The sequence below is a fragment of the Corythoichthys intestinalis genome, chromosome 18, assembly GCF_030265065.1.
Source record: "Corythoichthys intestinalis isolate RoL2023-P3 chromosome 18, ASM3026506v1, whole genome shotgun sequence".
In the NCBI taxonomy this organism is placed as follows: Eukaryota; Metazoa; Chordata; class Actinopteri; order Syngnathiformes; family Syngnathidae; genus Corythoichthys; species Corythoichthys intestinalis.
Window position 1 is genome coordinate 42,197,473 of NC_080412.1, and position 19,559 is coordinate 42,217,031.

Below are 19,559 nucleotides of genomic sequence, written 5' to 3' on the forward strand. Positions count from 1 at the left end.
CCAGCAGAGGTTATTACATTTCTCACAGTTTATTTAATGTTAACAGTAGAAAACACAGAGAGAAGGACACTTCTCTCGAAGCAGCTAGTTCACACAGTTTAATGTTATGCTAACACTGATGCAGGCTGGACCAACAGTAGCAACATTAATGGTCCAAACACACTTCCAAAACAATGATGTCTTTTTACATTTCTTTTTTTTTTTTTTGTATGTCATTCTTTTTTATTGCAGATATTGATTGCAACAAAACATTTTGACAACATGATTCCATTTTTTTTTTAACCTGTCCTGTTCAGCTGTTTGACACAGAGAATGGAAGTCTAAGTGCCCGGATAGTCTGAACAGTTTTAATGTTTCACATTGAGAGTCTGACATACTCCCATTGTGATCATTCAAAATACCTCGTTTATTATGACAAAGCAGCGAACAGGAAGGGGTTATGGGGGGACAGAAGAAAAAAAACACAAGAGAAGAAAGAAAAACACAAATTACAAGAAGAAATACAATGAACGTCTAGACTAGCACTAATATGTTATTTTTATCTTTAGCTAGATGTATTTCCGGTTAACACCATGTGGGGGCCTGTTGACCAGTGAAAGAGAGGGACGGGGGTGGGGGTGTCTATCAGCTAACTGATTGAAAGGGGTAGAGTGTACACAAATCAGCTCTGTGATCAAGAACCCAGTGTTCATGTGAATCCTTTGTGAGTGTAAGCCCGTTGGCGACTGACCCAACCCCGCCCCACCGCCAATCCCAGCACCCGAGTGCGCCCTATCACATCCCGCCGCACGCGAGCCCCACCAGGCGCGCGACAGTCACACAGACGAGCAGAGACGCCACGCGGGCGCCAACCCAGGGCCCCAGCTTCCACCCAGCCAGCTCGAGGAGGGAGGGTGTGGGGGCGAAGGGAGCCATCGTCACCCACCCTCCGGGATCCAAGGTGGTCCCACGGGCCACCCGCGCACCCATCAACCGGCCCTCAGGGATGGCAAGAGGGGACGCACCACCAACCCCACATCCACCCCCACCCCCGTCCGCCCACCCGGCCCACGAGCCACAGCCGCAGCCCCCCAACCGGCACGGCACGTGACCCCCAGCGGCCCACCAAGCCCAGGGCAGAGCAGGGTCCCCCGCCGGAGCAGGCAACACCCAGCCGATACACCAGTGACCCGCGACGGAGCACAGGGGGGATACCCAGTCAGAGAAGAGAGGGGAAGGCGGAGGCGGACGCGGGAGAACGCCAAGGAGCCACCACGGGGCAGCGCAAGCTGCTTCGAGAGAAGTGTCCTTCTCTCGAAGTGTCCTTCTCTCGAAGCAGCTTCCTACTTGAGTTTTGCAGGTTAGCAAGTTCACACAGTTTAATGTTATGCTAACACTGATGCAGGTTGCACCTACAGTACCAACATTAATGGTGTGTTCCCCACTTCCAAAACAATGATGTCTTTTTACATTTCTAACAGTGGCTGCTGCTGCCTGAAAAAAAACTTCTCATATCGCTAATATCTAATGTGTGTGTGTGTGTGTGTGTGTGTGTGTGTGTGTGTGTGTGTGTGTGTGTGTGTGAGAGAGGGTTAAATCATCAGCCAATCAAATGTGTGTTTAAGAGGAAAAAATGGACCGGCACATTCAGCAGGCACATTCAGCAAGTGAAAAGATGTACACGTAAATCTAAACATAATAAAACAAATTCACTTAAAAATGGTGCGGTCAATTACAACAATTAAAACATATGGGAAGACAATATAAATAGCCTATATAACCGAAGTCATTACATAACGCAAATAAGGTTGTTTAAAAGTTGGTGGGGACAATTTAAGCATCCTGAAAGGTTTTTTTGTCCAAACCGTCCCAATGCAAACCTACGCCCTTGACTGTAATATAGTTAAATTCAAACAAAACATTTATTTAAAGTCATTCTTTACGGTATTTGCTTTGAGAATATTTCTAATAAAAATATATTTAGATTTTAAAAGATGGCCTTGAGTACATTTCTTAAATTAATGCAGAAAATGCACAAATTAGTGTGTAAAGATTCACCAGAATGCAGGAAATTACAGAGTTGATACTCTAAATGTGTGTGTGTCCCCGGCATTGGTGGTGGGGCCCAAAGTGATATATTTTCATGAGGCCTAAAATCCCTGGCAGCGCCCCTGACAGTTCGTCAAACAATTTGGGCTGTGCGACGCACCGAAGAAACACCATTAAAAAAAAAAAAAAGAAGGATTTTACTATGTGGGCCTTTGCCTTTTAAAGCCCCATCTAATAATGTTAAAAAATTCAAATAAATTTCGAGAGCATGTTAATAAGAAACCAGCTGAAAAAAAGTGCTTTACATCAAAGAAACTAAACATACATTATTAAAAAAGAAACAAAAAAATAGTTTGATGACAAAACCTGGATGAAAATGAAAAAAAAAAAAAAAACATCTCGAAAGTCATTCCAGAAACTTTTAGAACAAACAAGAATTCGGCTCATTTTAGAAAGATCCAGAATAATGTTTCTGGAAAGATCTCGCGATATCCAGTGGCGAGATTTCACTAGGCCACATTGAACTGCAGGCAGGCAGAACCGCACAGATCGGGGACACCGGTCGCTCAACGGTGGGGATTATGACTACATGTTACCTTAGCCCAACTTAGGCAGCCTTAAAACTACTTCTCGAGACTTTCACGCTATTTTACAGCCATACGTGTGCCGTATTGGTAATAAATTGCCGGTGTACGAGAGGACATAAGTGAAGTTTGAAGACACAGCCTGAAGATGTCTGTGGTGGGATTTGACTTGGGCTTTCAAAGCTGCTATGTCGCTGTAGCCCGAGCCGGTGGTATCGAGACCGTCGCGAATGAATTTAGCGACAGATGCACACCGTAAGTACTCTTACTGAGTTGCTTTTCGTGTCAGTTCTCAAGGAAAACCCTGTTTATTTTTATGTTTGTGTCACTGATAACTGCGTGAATATCGCACGTGAACGCAGCGTTTCCCTAGACTGGCTGCTATTAGCTAAACTTGATTTTTTCCCCCCAATACAAATAACCGCATTGGTTTGAATGAACGTTGATATTTATAAATCTTATTTAGAGTTTTCAGCTTTTATCGTGTACATTTAGTCACCGTGTGTGGCCACCCAAGCTAGGTTTGTTAGCCAAGATCATAGTTTTATTAACTGTAACCACCAAGTGGTTGAACTCAATTATCCGGCAACCACGAACGGGCGGCACGGTTTTGCGTACGCCTTGACGTCCCTGGGTGACTCAAGCACCGCCCAACCGGTGTGTTTGGTTAATGCATACCGCGCTACCAAGGTGACGAAGGCAGGCCATGCTTGTTGGAAAATTCTAGCATTACCTACGGAAATAACTTACCGTATATAGTTTTGCACAAAACTCTTCATTGCCATACGCGGAATAATTTATACTGACGCTAAAATTACTTTTAGTTGAACTTTATTATTTAGAAATATGAATTAAAATTTGACAATAGGTTCTAAATTGACGTGTCAGCTTGTATGTTGAAAGTTGAAAAATGTATTAATCACAAGTTATGCAAAATTTAACTTCAGAATGCTTTATTACAGGAGAATTTCCTAAATGTCACTGTAATACGTAAAATTTGATGTGTTATATAATAATAATAATATAATAATAATAATAATAGTAATATGTTATGAATTACAATTACAATACAATACAAATGTTTCTCTCGGACGATTGAATAGATTATAAGTCCACTCACAGGAATGTATTTTTGAACGTTCCCAGGTCATTCGTTTCATTTGGACCACGGAATCGATCCATAGGAGCAGCCGCCAAGAGCCAGGTGAGCGCACCTTCTGACAAATGTAATAACATACACGATGATGTCATGTTCATTCCTCTCTCCTTGGGTCTAGGTGGTGACCAACTGTAAGAACACGGTACAGGGTTTTAAGCGATTCCATGGACGGGCGTTCTCTGATCCCTACGTTCAGTCGGCCAAGTCCAACTTGGTGTACGACCTGGCACAGATGGACTCTGGATTAACTGGTATAAAGGTGAAATGTGTTTGTAAGCTTTTTTAGCGATCATATTATGATTGCATGTTATAACAGTATTACAGAAGTACCGTGATATCTGGCCGTGAAATATAAATTCAAATTAAAGATGCACGATAATATCGGTTACCGATAATTATCGGCCGATAATGGCAATTATGACGTCACACAGATAATCCAGATATTAAAAAATTCAACCGATAATGTAATCCGATTATTATATACTTGATTAAGCCTCCAAATGTGCGCAACCGAAGAAATTTTGTCCAGTTCAGCACCGCCGATATAATAAATAATAATATAAGAAATTATATTTTTGCCCAGTAATATTTTCTCCTGTGTTTACTTTAAAAAATGTACATAAATGTTTTAATAGAATTATCAGCTTGACATTATCGATTATCGGTTGGAACGAGGAGGAAATTATCGGTGTCGGTTGAAAAATGTATTATCGTGCATCACTAATTCAAATAACTAATCACTAATTCAATTCAACTAATTCATCACTAATTCAAATAATATCTCATGTTGTAGTTCGGTGCTATATGTGAACATTTCCACAAAACAAGTGTCTTTTTTCCAAGATGTTTTGTTCTGCATTAATAATTTCATACAGTGGGTGTAGCGCCATACTAATTTTAGATAAATATTAAAGTGCTTGCGACAGCACAAAAAAAAAAAATTCTTAAATAGCATTATTATGTGAATTAGAATAATATTTTTAGAGGATTCGATTATATACAACAATTTGGCAAAGCGCAGATGACGAGAAATTAAGTCTTTTAATCTGCCGTTTCACCCTGCCTGTCATTATAGCGCTCTAGCGTCCCCAGCTGAAGGATGACGTCGGCAGGGTCACAAGTTCATCAGATTGAGAATTCAGCCCGTTGAGGGGGTTCCAGAACAAGGAAAATGCGACAAAGAGAGCCGCAAAATGTCATTGTTTCAATTGCTCTATTCCAATATTTTTACAGGATAATGTTTTTAAATATTTTTCACCAATTGCTAAATAAATGGCACGGTCTTGACAAATAACAGTCTTGTGCTGAATGGAATATGAAATATTCAAAATGCATTTGTTCAGTACGACATGGCAAAATTACTCCATAATGGTCTAAACTATCGACTTCTTGCACCTCCCGAACGATATTTTATGCCACCAGAATTAATCCTGCTTTTGTCATTTCCCTGCCCCGGCTTCAGAGAGCGTAAACAAACCAGAAAGCGTGACAGCTAGCCGACATGCTAACCTGAAGCGAGCTGCGTTTCAAAGCCTTATTCTTGGCTTTCGTAGCGAAAAATCACACAAAACTACCCCGGATCATTTCACACGGCGGTGGGGTTGTCGATTGTCTTCGCCGATTGCATTCCTCCTCAAAACGGGAAGTAATTCATTTTCATGGGGCGGGATTCAAAAAACTGAACATATAAGTATTATCGATCGCTTCCACACACATCCAAGCGGTCCATTTCATTCAGGAGCATAAAATACCGTGCGAAACATGCTTTTTGCTGTCATAGGCACTTTAAATGATTAGAAATATTTCTTTGTGCTGTCACAAGTAAGGCTGAAAAAGTGGAGGAAAACCTTGAGGTACTCAATGAGTTAATCTTGCATTATTATTACACAGTAAGATTTTTACCAGACAGTCGTGATCTTGAATAATAATGGAAAGTCTTCCTAAATCTTAGGTGATGTACATGGAGGAGGAGAAGTTGTTCAGCGTGGAGCAGGTGGCAGCCATGCTGCTAACCAAGCTAAAGGAGACTGCTGAAAGCGACCTGAAGAAACCTGTGGCCGACTGTGTCATCTCTGTAAGCAATTATCAGACTTCAAAGCTTTTGTTTGTTAAATTGTTTTGATATGGCCACTTATTTTTTCATGGTTTGAGCAAGCTGGTTCTGATATTTGTAAATGCTTTGCCAGCAGTGTTGTTTTTAACAGCTCTTTTAATTTTTGTCTTACTCCTAGTCTTTTGGAGGCTAATACTTATTAGTTTTCGTCATATTTTGGCAGTGTTGTTAATAAAGGCGTTAGAATATAACGGTGTTACTAACGGCGTAATTTTTTTCATTAGTGAGTAATCTAAATAATTGCTTTTCTCATCTTGGGAACGCCGTTACCGTTACTGAGGATGGAAAGGCGTGCGTTAATATGCGTTGCTATATTGGTTGAATGACGCCATAATAGTTTGAGGGAGACGGACTCACCGAGACGACAGAGCAGGAGTGGGGAGGAGGCAAAAAAGTAGTGACGCCGAACAAACGCGCTGCTAGGTGGCTCCAATAATACCTGACTGTAGCCGATAGCCTACAAAATATGCCCACATGATATGGTAGATATCACATATATAGAGAACTAGATGCAAAATGACAGACACGGGGGCGTTAGCAACATGTACAGTATCGGAACTAGATGCGTTTGTAAACAGCCGCCATCTTAAAGCAGTAAGACTTCTTAGGAAGGCTCTGTTGTAGAGAACCTTCCTAGCGAACCTAAGTAACTTTTTATCTAAAATACTCTTAAATCGGCAAAATCTTGAATCTATCTAATCTATCTTTAAATGATGAAACAGTTTTAAAACTTCCACATGTCAAAAGAAGACAGAAGGGAACTAATGCAATAATGGGAGCAATTTTAACAACTTTTAACGGTTGATTCAGGGTAAAGGGTAAATTAGGGTAAAGAATTGGGCTCACCCAAAAAGTTTTTTACTAAACATGAAAATTATCACCAGTTACTTTACCAAGTAAGTAATTACTCTTACATTCAGGTAACTGAGTTTCTAACACAATTACTTTTTGGGAGAAGTAATTTGTAACTATAATTTGTTACTTTTTTAAAGTAAGATTATCAACACTGTATTTTAGTCATCTCAAAATGTGTTTTTCCTTGTCTAGTTTTAGTCGATGTTCACTAAAAATGTTTTCATCTGTAAAATTAAACATTTTTACTCAATAAATAAATAAATAAGCTTTCTTACTACTGTATTTCAAATGAACATTAACAGACGAGGTCACATTGTAGCTTCTATAAGGACAACGCTAACTTGGTGATTATACACACTCATATTCCAGTATTTTCAATTGATAGTACCCACGTGGACGCCACGAACTTATGTAAAAAAAAAAAAAAATTTGTCCGAGAGTTTAAGAGGAGGCGCGCCTTTAGCATAAACCCATTGGTAATGCGACGGCTATGCTAATGCTACAAGTTACATTTAGTGTGTGATGCTCTCAGCATAGACCTTTAAATGGTAAAGCAACATTCAATATTCTTTATCGCCGAGAAAAATCTTACCGTGTCTGCAAGCCTTCACGTAGACTGGAGTCGACACATTGGTTAGTCGGGAAGTGGTGGGGGTGCAGCACGTCATGAGTGACACAACCGGATATGTTGCAGGCTAACTACACATAAAATGTCACACATTGTGAACATGTGACGAAAACTACTAATGGTGTACTGGTACATGTATTTGTATTGAACCGTTTCGGTACGTGGTGCTCGGTTCGGAACAGAGGCGTACCGAACGAGTTTCTGATGTAATGTAACCCTTACTTTTCGAGGCTGTGAGTCGATCGGGTTACAGTTTCTTTGTGTAGATTATATTTACTCCGTCTTCTCTACTATAATGAGGACCAACATGGTAGGACAGTATAACCCAGAAACGTCAACGGGGCAACAACGTGGCTGCCGCGAGAACGCAGTGAAACGTGGGCGTTAAAGTCAATCAGACAATGCACACCAGTCGCAGTGCGGCCGCGTGTTAGACGTGTCCCAGAAGCGGCTCAACACAACGCACGCGAAAAGAATGGCAAATTTTATTATTTGATGCGAGACGTGACCCTCCTGCGGTGGCTAGGATCGGGCAGACCGGAAGTCACTCGTGTAAAAATACGGTGGATCCGGTTGATTTTCAAACTAATATGCAATCGTAACCCACTTTTTAAGTCCATCAGATCTCTTGAGTGGTAGATTGGGGCACAGTTGACTTGTCCTTGTTTATTTACTGCTGTCTACTCTGCTATAATAATAACCAACACTGCCCCGTGTTCAATACAAAACCCTCCTACCACAACAAAACAAGTAGGAACACATAGGAACTAAAGTTATACAACTTAAAATATACAATATAAATGAATACTACATCACATTTGTAAAATATATACACATAATAAAAGCCCATTTAAATAAAATGAAATGAGCTAAAACACCTGTAATTAAATAAGAATAATACACAGATCCTGCTTACACAATTAAATGTATTAATTTTTGTGTGGCGCTTTAACTTGAGAAAATCCACCAATAAAGCTAGTGAAAAATAAGGAAAAAAAAGATTCATTGAGGCATTTTATTTGTAAAATACATGTTAAAATCTTTGTCATTGGGATTGCTTTTCTCCTTAGCACAGGACTTCTTTTTTTCCTCTTTCAGAAAGAAAACTGACCAATATGCGGGGTCTGAAAGGCAAATTGTTGTTGGATTATCTTTAAATACCTGCTAATTTTTTAACAGAATTCTAGCTTTGTATAGGCTAATGTTCCTATTGTTGGAAGGTGTGTAATAAACAACTAGCACATTTATATTTTACATTTTGTTTTCTTACTGTACCGAAAATGAACCGAACCGTGACCTCAAAACCGAGGTACGTCCCGAACCGAGATTTTTGTGTACTGTTACACCCCTAGAAACTATTAGAGGTGGGAAATAACAATTCGATTACATTTCAGAGGCTATGATTCGATTATAAATCGGTTATTGATGACACCCCTCCCCCCGCTATTAGCTGCTTTTAATGTTTTAGTTCCATTAACATTAGTTACAAAAACTGTAAAAACCAAAAACAAACACAAAAAAAAAGGCTTAAATAAACGACTATTTCAGTATCAAGTTAACAGTTAAAAACAATACTCAAATCCCCATTCTGTATCAGCAGCTTTAAATTGCATTCAGTTAATTTAATGTTGTGAATCAACCGTTAAAGTTGTTAAAATTGCTCCCGTTATTCCATAATTTCCCTTCTGTCTACTTTCGACATGTGAAAGTTTTAAAACTATTTTAAAGATAGATTCAAGTCAATATTTTACCGATTCAGGAGTATTTTAGAAAAAAAGTTAATTAGGTTCGCTTGGAAGGTTCGCTACAACAGCCTTGCAGGGAAGTCTACTGCTTTAAGATGGCGGCCGTTTACTAACACCCACATCTAGCTTTCTGTGGATGTGCTGCTTACGCCACCGAGTCTATATTGCATCTAGTCCTACATAAATATGATATCTACCGTAACATTATGTGGACGTACTTTGTAGCAGCTGTCGCAGCAGTCAGGTATGTTGTTGTTTTTTTTTTTATCTCGCGGCATGAGTTGAGCTAGAGCCGTGAGTTGAGCATTGTCATTACCCAAGGGGCCGGGTAATGACAAGCATGATGTTTAGCTACTCTCGCTCCATTCCTCATTGCGTCCCGAAGACCGCGCAGCGCGCTGAGTGGGGTTTACTTCCGCTTTACTTGACATATTTCAATAATCGGAATTTGGATGTTTGTGAATCGTTCTCAAATCTTCCACGGCCGAATCGCGAATAATCTAAGAATCGGAAATTTCGCACACCTCTAGAAACTATAGCACATTTCGTCTCATCAGACGAAAACTGCCATGCGTCTTGTTATGTTTTAGTCTCCCAAAACACGTTTTTAGCTCGTTATCATCTCGTCATTAAAGTTCGTTGACGAAATATTTTCGTTGTCGTCGTTAATGAAAACGGCACTGGTTGCCAGCTGTCCTTACGGCTTTTAAAAGCTTGGAGCACTAAGTTTGATGGACTAATATTCCCTAAAGTAGAAGAGTAGCAACACATTAGTCTGTGTTGGAAGTCTTAAGATTTTTGTGCTAAAACTACATTTGTATCCCTCCACAGGTTCCCTGTTATTTTACCGACACGGAGAGAAGATCAGTCATGAATGCTGCGCAGATTGCAGGCCTCAACTGTTTGCGACTAATGAATGAGACCACAGCCGGTACTTGGGCACACGCTGTCCACCATATATTATGATCCATTTATTTTTACAGTAGTGCCTCTCAACCCTTCAAGCTAAAATTTGAAACACAATTTAAGTTACCCCCCCCCCCCCCCCCAAAAAAAAAGCTCTCATCTATTGCAATTCTGCAGTGAACTCTTGATTATTATTATTTTTTTGCTGTTGAATATGAGTCATAAAGTCATATATGCCACAATAGTGTGACTGCATAGTTTCACTAACATGTTGAAAACATTATTTATGCTTTTCCATCTACAGTACACTCTAGTCACTAGAGGTACATGGACTTCATAATGATATTGACGGGGCTTGGGGCCGATTAATAGGGTGCCTGCATTGTTGGCGTGGCTGACCGAGTGGAATCACAGACAAAGTGCTTTTCCGGTGAAAATTCTAGTAAACAAATGCTTAAATCCCTGATTTTTTTATAGATATGGATGTAAAATGGCCTCGAATCTTGGTTAAAAGAAAAAAAACGTGCAAGTAGCTTTTATTTTACATAAATATTACGAACTATGAGGCTAGTCAAAAGGGAAATTTGCGGCCGCCATATGTGAACAAAGAGCTTTTTCCGTTGAAAATTCTTGTGAATAAATGCTTAAATCCCTAAATTCTTTATAGGTATGGACACAAAACAGTCTCGATTCTTGGTTAGAACAAAAAAAAACGTGCAGTTAATATTTATTTTCCATAAATATGTCTAAGTATGACGTTAGCTTTTCCGGCAATGTGGCGGCCATCATATGTAAACAAAGCTTTTCCGGTGAAAATTCTTGTGAGTAAATGCTTAAATCCCTGAATTCTTCAGCGATATGGACGTAAAACAGTCTCGATTCTTTGTTAAAAGCAAAAAATATGTGCAGGTAGCATTTATGTAAATATTGCGAACTATGAGGCTAGTCAGAAAGGAAAATAGCAGCCGCCATTTGTAAACAAAGAGCTTTTCCTGTTGAAAATTCTTGTGAATAAATGCTTAAATCCCTGATTTTTTTATAGATATGGATGTAAAACATTCTTTGATTCTAGGTTAAAAGCAAAAAAACCGTGCAGGTATCATTTATTTTACGTAAATATTGCGAAGTATATTGCCAATGCTGTAGCGGCTAATTTCTCACAACGTTTCAAAATGCATGCATGGCACGAAAAATATAATAATTACCTTGAATCATCGAACAAATCGCTGCTGAGACAATACTACTTGAAGGCGTGGCACAGTCTGTGGAATGTGTTCCGCCAATATAATTATGAAGTCTATGGCAGACACTTGACAATTGCCGTCTTCTTATTGCAGTGACTCTGGCTTATGGAATCTATAAGCAAGACCTGCCTGGTCCAGAAGAGAAGCCAAGGAATGTAGTGTTTGTCGATGTGGGTCACTCTGGTTACCAGGTGTCAGTTTGTGCCTTTAACACGGGAAAGCTTAAGGTGACCATTCAAATATCGGAAGTTTACCATCATGCAGCCATGCCTTGTTGCCAATGTTAAGCGTTTATTCATCCAGGTGCTGGCGACAGCATTTGATTCTGAACTTGGTGGGAAGGACTTTGACGACATCCTAGTGAGACACTTCTGCGAGGAATTTGCTAAGAAGTACAAACTGGATGTCAGGTCCAAGCCTCGCGCGCTAGTGCGCCTCTACCAGGAGTGCGAGAAGCTTAAGAAACTGATGAGCGCCAACTCCTCCGATCTGCCTCTCAACATTGAGTGTTTCATGAATGTAATTGACGTGTCCAGTAAACTCAACAGGTAAGATACGGAAGTGGATATAATTAACCAGAAGCAGCTATTATGATTACTTTTGTTATTTGTATCCGCAGAGGTCAGTTTGAGGAGCAGTGTGCAGGTCTGCTAGCCAAAGTGGAAGCCCCTTTGCGCAGCGTCATGGAGCAAGCGAGTGAGTGTGCACATGTCCTTTTAATTAGGAGTGGGAAACTCTGGGTATCTCGCGATATGATTTGCACACTTCTGCTGTGAGTTTATCACTGGTTGACGACCAATCCATTTGAAGTGGGAGGGATGGCAGTAGGGCTGCAGCTATCGAATATTTTAGTAGTCGATTAATCGATGGACTAGTTAGTTTGAATAATCGAGTAATCAGTTAAGGAAGATGAAAAATTAAAATACCTGAGCTGAGCCTCAAACGGTATGATTTTTTTAAAATGAGTATCTACGTACAACAAAAGAACAATTGGCTAACTTACATAGAAAAAGTCGAGAAAGTAGAAAAATGCAAAAGGTTCAGACACATATTCACACAAAAAGATGGCTAAATACACCTATAAACTAAATTGTGAATGCATTGAAAAACATTAGCTCAAACAAAAACTTAGCTTTCGTTGGTCTTAACGGGGAGCAGTTGGATTCAGCCAAGTGAAAAGAGGCAGACCAGAGGGCAGTGTATCCACCCTAATCAATAAAACTAAATGCAAACACTTTCGAAATAAACCATTGCAACACCACTTTATTTAAACGAAAACGACGCAACAAAATTTAATTCGAATATTTTTTGCCTAATCGAATACTCGAGTTAATCGATTAATCGTTGCAGCACTAGATGGCAGCGAATAAACGAATGTAGATTGGACGTCTACGGCTGTCAGGGGCAGCCAATACCTGGCAAGGAATTCATTTTGGGTCATTTCACATCACTTCCTGTTGATTTTGTGTTACTGAAAAGGAAGAATGTCCCCAAATGAATAGGAAGTGACTCAAAATTAACAGGAACTAACTTGTAAACGCCCTAAAATGTAACGCCCACAAGACTGGTTGTGAACACTCTGGGATCAGTACCATTGACAGCGGTAGGCGTCCGATCTAGTTGAAATGAATTTGGCCGCCAATGGCAGCCAGTGAATTACCGAGGACGCTACCGTATTTTTCGGACTATAAGTCGCACCTGAGTATAAGTTGCACCAGCCATAAAATGCCCAACGAAGAGGAAAAAAACATATATAAGTCGCACTGGAGTATAAGTCTCATTTTGGGGGGAAATTTACTTGATAAAATCCAACACATAGAACAGATATGTCATCTTGAAAGGCAATTTAAAATAGAAATACAATAGAGAACAACATGCTGAATAAGTGGACAGTATGATAATGTTACATGATGCATGAAGAACGAAATGGCCGGTAACGGAACATAGCTATTAATTCAGATTATTCAGATAACTATAGCATAAAGAACATGCTAACAAGTATATCAAACCATCAGTGTCACTCCAAAACACCAAAATAACATGTGAAATGATGTCATCGTGTGTGAATAATTTCACACATAAGTCGCACCCCCAGCCAAACTATGGATAAAAAACTGCGACTTATAGTCCGAAAAATACGGTATTCTATTCACCCCAACTTTTATCGGGGCAGAATGACATGTAATTCTTAATGTTAGTATGAGTCATCATAATTTAACATTAAAACCCATCTTAATATTTTCGTTTTAATAAAATTAGTTCAACTAGTAGGTCGCCATTGTTGTTGAGGACGCAATGCTCTCTGGGCTTTGACACCACTGGGCGGCGCTGCCGGGCTACCACAGTGTCTCTCTTTAGCTACATAAGCATGTCGTTGGTTCTGCCCGTCCAATTTGAATCCGAGCGGAAAAGTGATGAGCAAGACAGCACTGTCAAAATTTCCCAAAACGAGCAGCAAAAGCAATTAAAGAAAGGACTCCAGCGGGATTCGAATCCGCGTTTCCTGTGCGACAGACGAGCACGAAGACCACAGGTCTATATTTCCATGTGACGTTGGAGTTGTGATTTTCCTTATAAAGCAATTGCAAAGCAACATGCGTTGTAGGTTTCTGTGCAGTAAAACCTGAAAGGAAAACGCAACTGAAAAGAAAGTGCGGCTGGCTTGCCCACGGAGTTAGAAAACACGGCTCACTTCAGACAGCAAGCAGAAAACAATGACATAGGGATTGCGTAAAACGGTTTATTTAACACAGAAAAAACATGCGAGTGCAAAAAGTGAGACACAAAAACGGTCTGTGAGAGTCGGTCGGGATAAAAATAAAATTAAAAAATTAAAAAACGATCGAAATCCGCGATGAGAGGCAGACATACAAAAAAATAAACAAGGCAATGATACAACTAACAACGAACGGATATACAAACTTTCAAATGGCTGCAAGTCAATATCTGGGCAAGCCGCCTAGGCTCGGTTTAAAGACACTGCTGATGAGCTGGAATTGGATGCAGGTACGACATTGGGAACTCATCCCACAGCTCTGAAACAAAACAATCTTACCAGCAGCAGAATGTCACAAAAGTTGTCATACTAGCGCGCTTGCTAGCTAGCACAGCTGTTCTCCCAGCCCAACCCAACCACATGCGCCCTCCTTCGGTCAATATTTGTACTAAATATTACAGATTTTTAAATGAATGGCAATAATGTTTCTAATAACAAATTTAGTAAAAGAGAACAATTGTAGCTTATTAGAGCCTATAAGTCTTTCAGTCCGAGGTTCACTTTAATGCACATTGGAATGCCCATTGTTAACATTTGAGCTTTTTCTTCTCAAGACTATATTTGACGGACTCAAAAGGTCCAGCATCTTGGCTTCAATTCCAATTTTGCTATATTTTCTTCCTGTTTGCAGAGTTGAGGAAAGAAGATGTGTACGCAGTGGAGATAGTTGGCGGCGCCTCCAGAATTCCCGCCATTAAAGAACGCATCAGCAAGTTCTTCGGGAAAGAGCTGAGCACTACTCTGAATGCAGATGAGGCTGTAGTCAGAGGTTGTGCACTGCAGGTACTGTTGTTGCGGTTCTATTCTTACAGCAAGTACAACAATCAAACTTTTTTGTTTTATTTTGCAAATGTCCGCTTTCCTCTACACAGTGTGCCATCTTGTCTCCGGCCTTCAAAGTCAGAGAGTTCTCAATCACAGATGTTGTCCCTTACTCCATCTCTCTAAAATGGAACTCCGCAGCAGAGGAAGGACAGAGGTAAGAACTAGAGTTGGCTAATTATGACATTTGAACCGATATCCTGATATCTTCAAACTCCAAAAATCTGATACCGATATACGCGGTTGTGGACTGAACTCTGGCTACAACTATCGATTATTTTAGTAGTCGATTAATCTATCAACTACTAGTAATAATAGTAACTAGTAATAATAATCGAGTAATCCGATTAGGAACATTTAATGCGATGCAGAATCAATTTTAGGAGATGTAGAACAAAGGCTTGCTAAGATTGCACTTTCAAAAGAGCATGAAATGCGAATACAAAATGCCCAACTGTTTCTTCAAACTATGCAGGATTGCACTTTCATTAAAACTAAGTTAAAATACCTGAGCCTAGCCTCAAATTGGCTAATTTGCATAGCAAAATCCCGCTAGCTTATAAGCGATAAAATGCCATGTTTTTTTTTTTTCTTTAAAATTCTCTTGACAAATCGTTTAAACACATATTCCCACAAAAACGGATACATATACTGTACCTATAAACTGAATTACGAATGCATTTAAAACCAAATCAGCCCAAACAAAAACATACCTTATGTTGCTCTTAACGGGGAGCAGCTGAATTCAGCCATGTTAAATTAGTTATGTCATATTTACTGTTGCCACGAGGGGGCAGTGTACCCACCAAAGTCATTAAAACTAAATGCAAACATTTTTAAAACCGTTAAAACGCTAATAATTAAACGAATACTCAAAGCAGCAAATTTTGATTCAAAGCCTTTTTTTTCTAATCGAATTACTCGAGTTAATCGATTCATCGTTGCAGCACTAGACTGAACATATTATGGCTAATTGTAATTGTGATACCCCACTGATTGCTTTAACCCGATACCCTCTGAGCGTTTTTTGTTAAATTAGGGGTTGATTATTCTATGAGTGTTTATAAACTAAAAAATATAGTTCAAACATGCTTTGTTGCCCATTTTTATTCCTAAATCATCAAATTTACTGCTAGTACTTGCCTCATAGTGACTTGATGGTCTTTTCCTGGTGTTCCACACCTTCTTCTACCCCTGCCTTGTCATTGTGATGCCATATTTCCAACATAATTGTGATCAAAATGGATTATTATGATGGAAATCATGGGACGCTGGTGTCCCCGACTGCACAGCGCGGAGTGTCTGAAGTTCGTTAATAATGATAAATGTAGGGCTGTCAAACGATTAAAATTTTTAATCGAGTTAATTACAGCTTAAAATTTAATTAATCGTAATTAATCGCAATTCAAACCATCTATAAAATATGCCATATTTTTTCTGTAAATTATTGTTAGAATGGAAAGATAAGACACAAGATGGATATATACATTCAACATACGGTACATAAGTACTGTATTTGTTTATTATAACAATAAATCAACAAGATGGCATTAACATTATTAATATTTTGTTAAAGTGATCCATGGATAGAAAGACTTGTAGTTCTTAAAAGATAAATGTTAGTACAAGTTATAGAAATTTTATATTAAAACCCCTCCTAATTTTTTCGTTTTAGTAAAATTTGTAAAATTTTCAGTCTAAAAATAAACCAGTAGCCCGCCATTGTTGATGTCAATAATTACACAAAGCTTATGGGTGCTTAAGCCCATAAGATCAGTCGCACCCAAGCGCCAGCAGGGGGCGACAAAACTCCCAAAAACACAACAAGTTGGCATTGCACTGTGCTGTCATTTTAATCTGTTTGAGCGGGGCATGTGCGTTAATTGCGTCAAATATTTTAACGTGATTAATTAAAAAAAATAATTGCCGCCCGTTAACGCGATAATTTTGACAGCCCTGGAAAAATAGAACAACTTCAATGTTTTCCAAATAAATATTCTGTAAAAAACAAGAGAACTTCAAATGAAGTTACGGTTTTTATTTGAGTTCTTTGACTTTTAAAATTCCTGAGTTCAGGTTTTTCTATGTCGTGACTTCATTGGCATGCATGAAATATCCACATGAGTTTCTTATATAACATTATCTTGACCTGCGTTTCCTTTGACAGCGATTGTGAAGTTTTCCCCAAAAACCACGCCGCTCCCTTCTCCAAAGTGTTGACTTTTTACCGGAAGGAGGCCTTTCTCCTCGAAGCGTACTACAACAATCCAAAGGAGCTGTCCTACCCCAGCACCTCCATAGGTAACAGTACTGCTGCCTATTTGAACATTTTCACACACACACACACACACACACGCGCACACACACACACACACACACACACACACACACACACACACACACACACACACACACGCACACACACGCATCATTCTGATTATTTGCTAGCCTTAGGCAATCCACTTCCGCTGATATCTTAACACAAATAGAGCATACAGGCATACAGTATATTCTTATTCGTAGCTTCTGCAATGAGCATTAAATAAAAGGTTGGAAATATTGATTTGGGGATGATAGGGATGGTGTGGCTCAGTGGTAGTGTAGTCGTTCCCTAACCCAGTGGTTGTGGGTTTGATTTTTCCTCCGATGAACTCGCCTAAGTATCCTTGAGCAAGATACTGAACCTTACGTTGCGTCATCAGTAGGTAGGTGAAGATACAGTGGAAAGGCGTGATAACACCATTTGAACCTGTATTTGTTGTATTCAAAACTGCAGGCTGGAAAAAAATAAGCAATAAAATGGACTGCACTGTAAACAGAAGCTTAACTAACAAGCTGAAAAACTCCAAAATTAAGCTGAATGGCAGATTGCGAGCAACTATCAGGTGCTAACTGCCACCTACTGTACAAGAGTGTGCAGCACCTAACTGAAGGCGCGCTGCTCTCACTGCTGGATTTCTATTGGTCAATATCTTGTTCGTCAGCCTAATCTATCTTGTACTCGTTTTGCTGCCTCTAGAGCTCATTTACGGTATAGTTGCATGAGGCTAATTGATTGCACTGGAGGCATGATAATGAAACTAGTGCGGAAATGATTATTCGATTAACTCGAGTAATTTGATTAGAAAAAATATTCAAATCAAATTTTGCTGCTTCGAGTATTCGTTTAATTAAAGTGGCATTGTAATGCTTTGTTTTGAAAGCGTTTAGTTTCATTGATTTGGGTGGATACACTGCTCTCTAGTGGCAACAGTGAATATGACATAACTCATTTCAAATGGCTGAATTCAGCAACTCCCTGTTAAGACCAACATAAGCTTAGAAAAGAAATAAAAGTTTTTCTTTGAGCAAATGCTTTTTAATGCGTTCGTAATTTAGTTTATAGGTATATTTAGCAGCTTTTTTTATTGGGAATATGTGTTTGAACTAGGGTTGTTCCGATCATGTTTTTTTTTTTTTGCTCCCGATCCGATCGTTTTAGTTTGAGTATCTGCCGATCCCGATATTTCCCGATCCGATTGCTTTTTTTTTTTTTTTTTGCTCCCGATTCAATTCCAATCATTCCCGATAATTTTTCCCCATCATATACAATTTGGCAATGCATTAAGAAAAAAATGAATAAAACTCGGACGAATATATACATTCAACATACAGTACATAAGTACTGTATTTGTTTATTATGACAATAAATCCTCAAGATGGCATTTACATTATTAACATTCTTTCTGTGAGAGGGTCCACGGATAGAAAGACTTGTAATTCTGAAAGGACAAATGTGACTTTGTATATTGTGACTAAATATTGCCATCTAGTGTATTTGTTGAGCTTTCAGTAAATGATACTGTAGCCATTTAACTTCTGCCCAAATGCATGATGGGAAGTGCAACCATGACTGTGCGTTGTGGTACCAATTGATATATCTTAGCATAGGGTGTTAAGAAAAAGATCATCTACTACCTTTCTTCCCCACATTGCTTTCCACAATTATTCTAATCGTTGGGAGAGGGATTGTAAGGCTTAAGCCATTTAAAAAAAAAAGGCTCCAAAGGCTGCCAAAATTCACTCGACTCATTTTACGCTGCCTTTTAGTTCCATATACTGTATGGGTAAAACGGTGCCATTATAGAATGGACGCGACACTGCGTGAGTGGGTCGTGCAGCGTATACGTCAATTGCGTTAAATATTGTAACGTGATAAATGTAAAAAATATTAATTCTCGCCGTTAATGCGATAAATTTGATAACCCTACCTTAACCTTAAACTAAAGACTCTGGAAGAGTGTAACACATTATGTCTGTAACGTTAAATACAATTAGAAAACGATTTAATTAAAAAATATATATTAAAAAAAGGCATGTCCGATATTTTTTTGCCGATTCCGATACTTTGAAAATGACGTGATCGGACCCTAGTTTGAACCATTTGTTAAGAGCAATGCTTAAAAAAAAGTTGGCATTTTCTAGCATTTAAGCTAGCGGACTTTTGCTTTGCAAGTTAGCCAGTTGTTATTTTGTTGTAGTTAGATCCTCATTTATTTATTTTTATACCGTATGAGCCTCAATTGAAGGCTCAGGCGACAATTTGTAAAGAAGTGGAGTAAAAAGTACAGATACGTGCTGTAAAATATAGTGAAGTAAAAAAGCACCACTTCATATTTGTACTCGCTTAAAGTACAGATCCACAAAAATGTACTTAAGT

At 39.1% G+C, this 19,559-nt stretch overlaps 1 protein-coding gene across 1 annotated transcript in view; it reads left to right on the forward strand.

Moving 5' to 3' along the window:
• The first annotated feature begins 2,546 nt into the window (after positions 1-2,546).
• hspa4a (heat shock protein 4a) overlaps positions 2,547-19,559 on the forward strand; it is a 30,938-nt gene continuing 13,925 nt past the window's right edge. Inside the window, exons 1-11 of the mRNA XM_057821364.1 lie at positions 2,547-2,867; positions 3,759-3,816; positions 3,890-4,030; positions 5,723-5,845; positions 9,944-10,043; positions 11,356-11,489; positions 11,566-11,810; positions 11,882-11,958; positions 14,670-14,821; positions 14,911-15,017; positions 17,028-17,161. Of these exons, the coding sequence (XP_057677347.1) occupies positions 2,761-2,867; positions 3,759-3,816; positions 3,890-4,030; positions 5,723-5,845; positions 9,944-10,043; positions 11,356-11,489; positions 11,566-11,810; positions 11,882-11,958; positions 14,670-14,821; positions 14,911-15,017; positions 17,028-17,161 (1,378 nt within the window). The 5' untranslated portion in view covers positions 2,547-2,760. The remainder of the gene's footprint in view (positions 2,868-3,758; positions 3,817-3,889; positions 4,031-5,722; positions 5,846-9,943; positions 10,044-11,355; positions 11,490-11,565; positions 11,811-11,881; positions 11,959-14,669; positions 14,822-14,910; positions 15,018-17,027; positions 17,162-19,559) is intronic.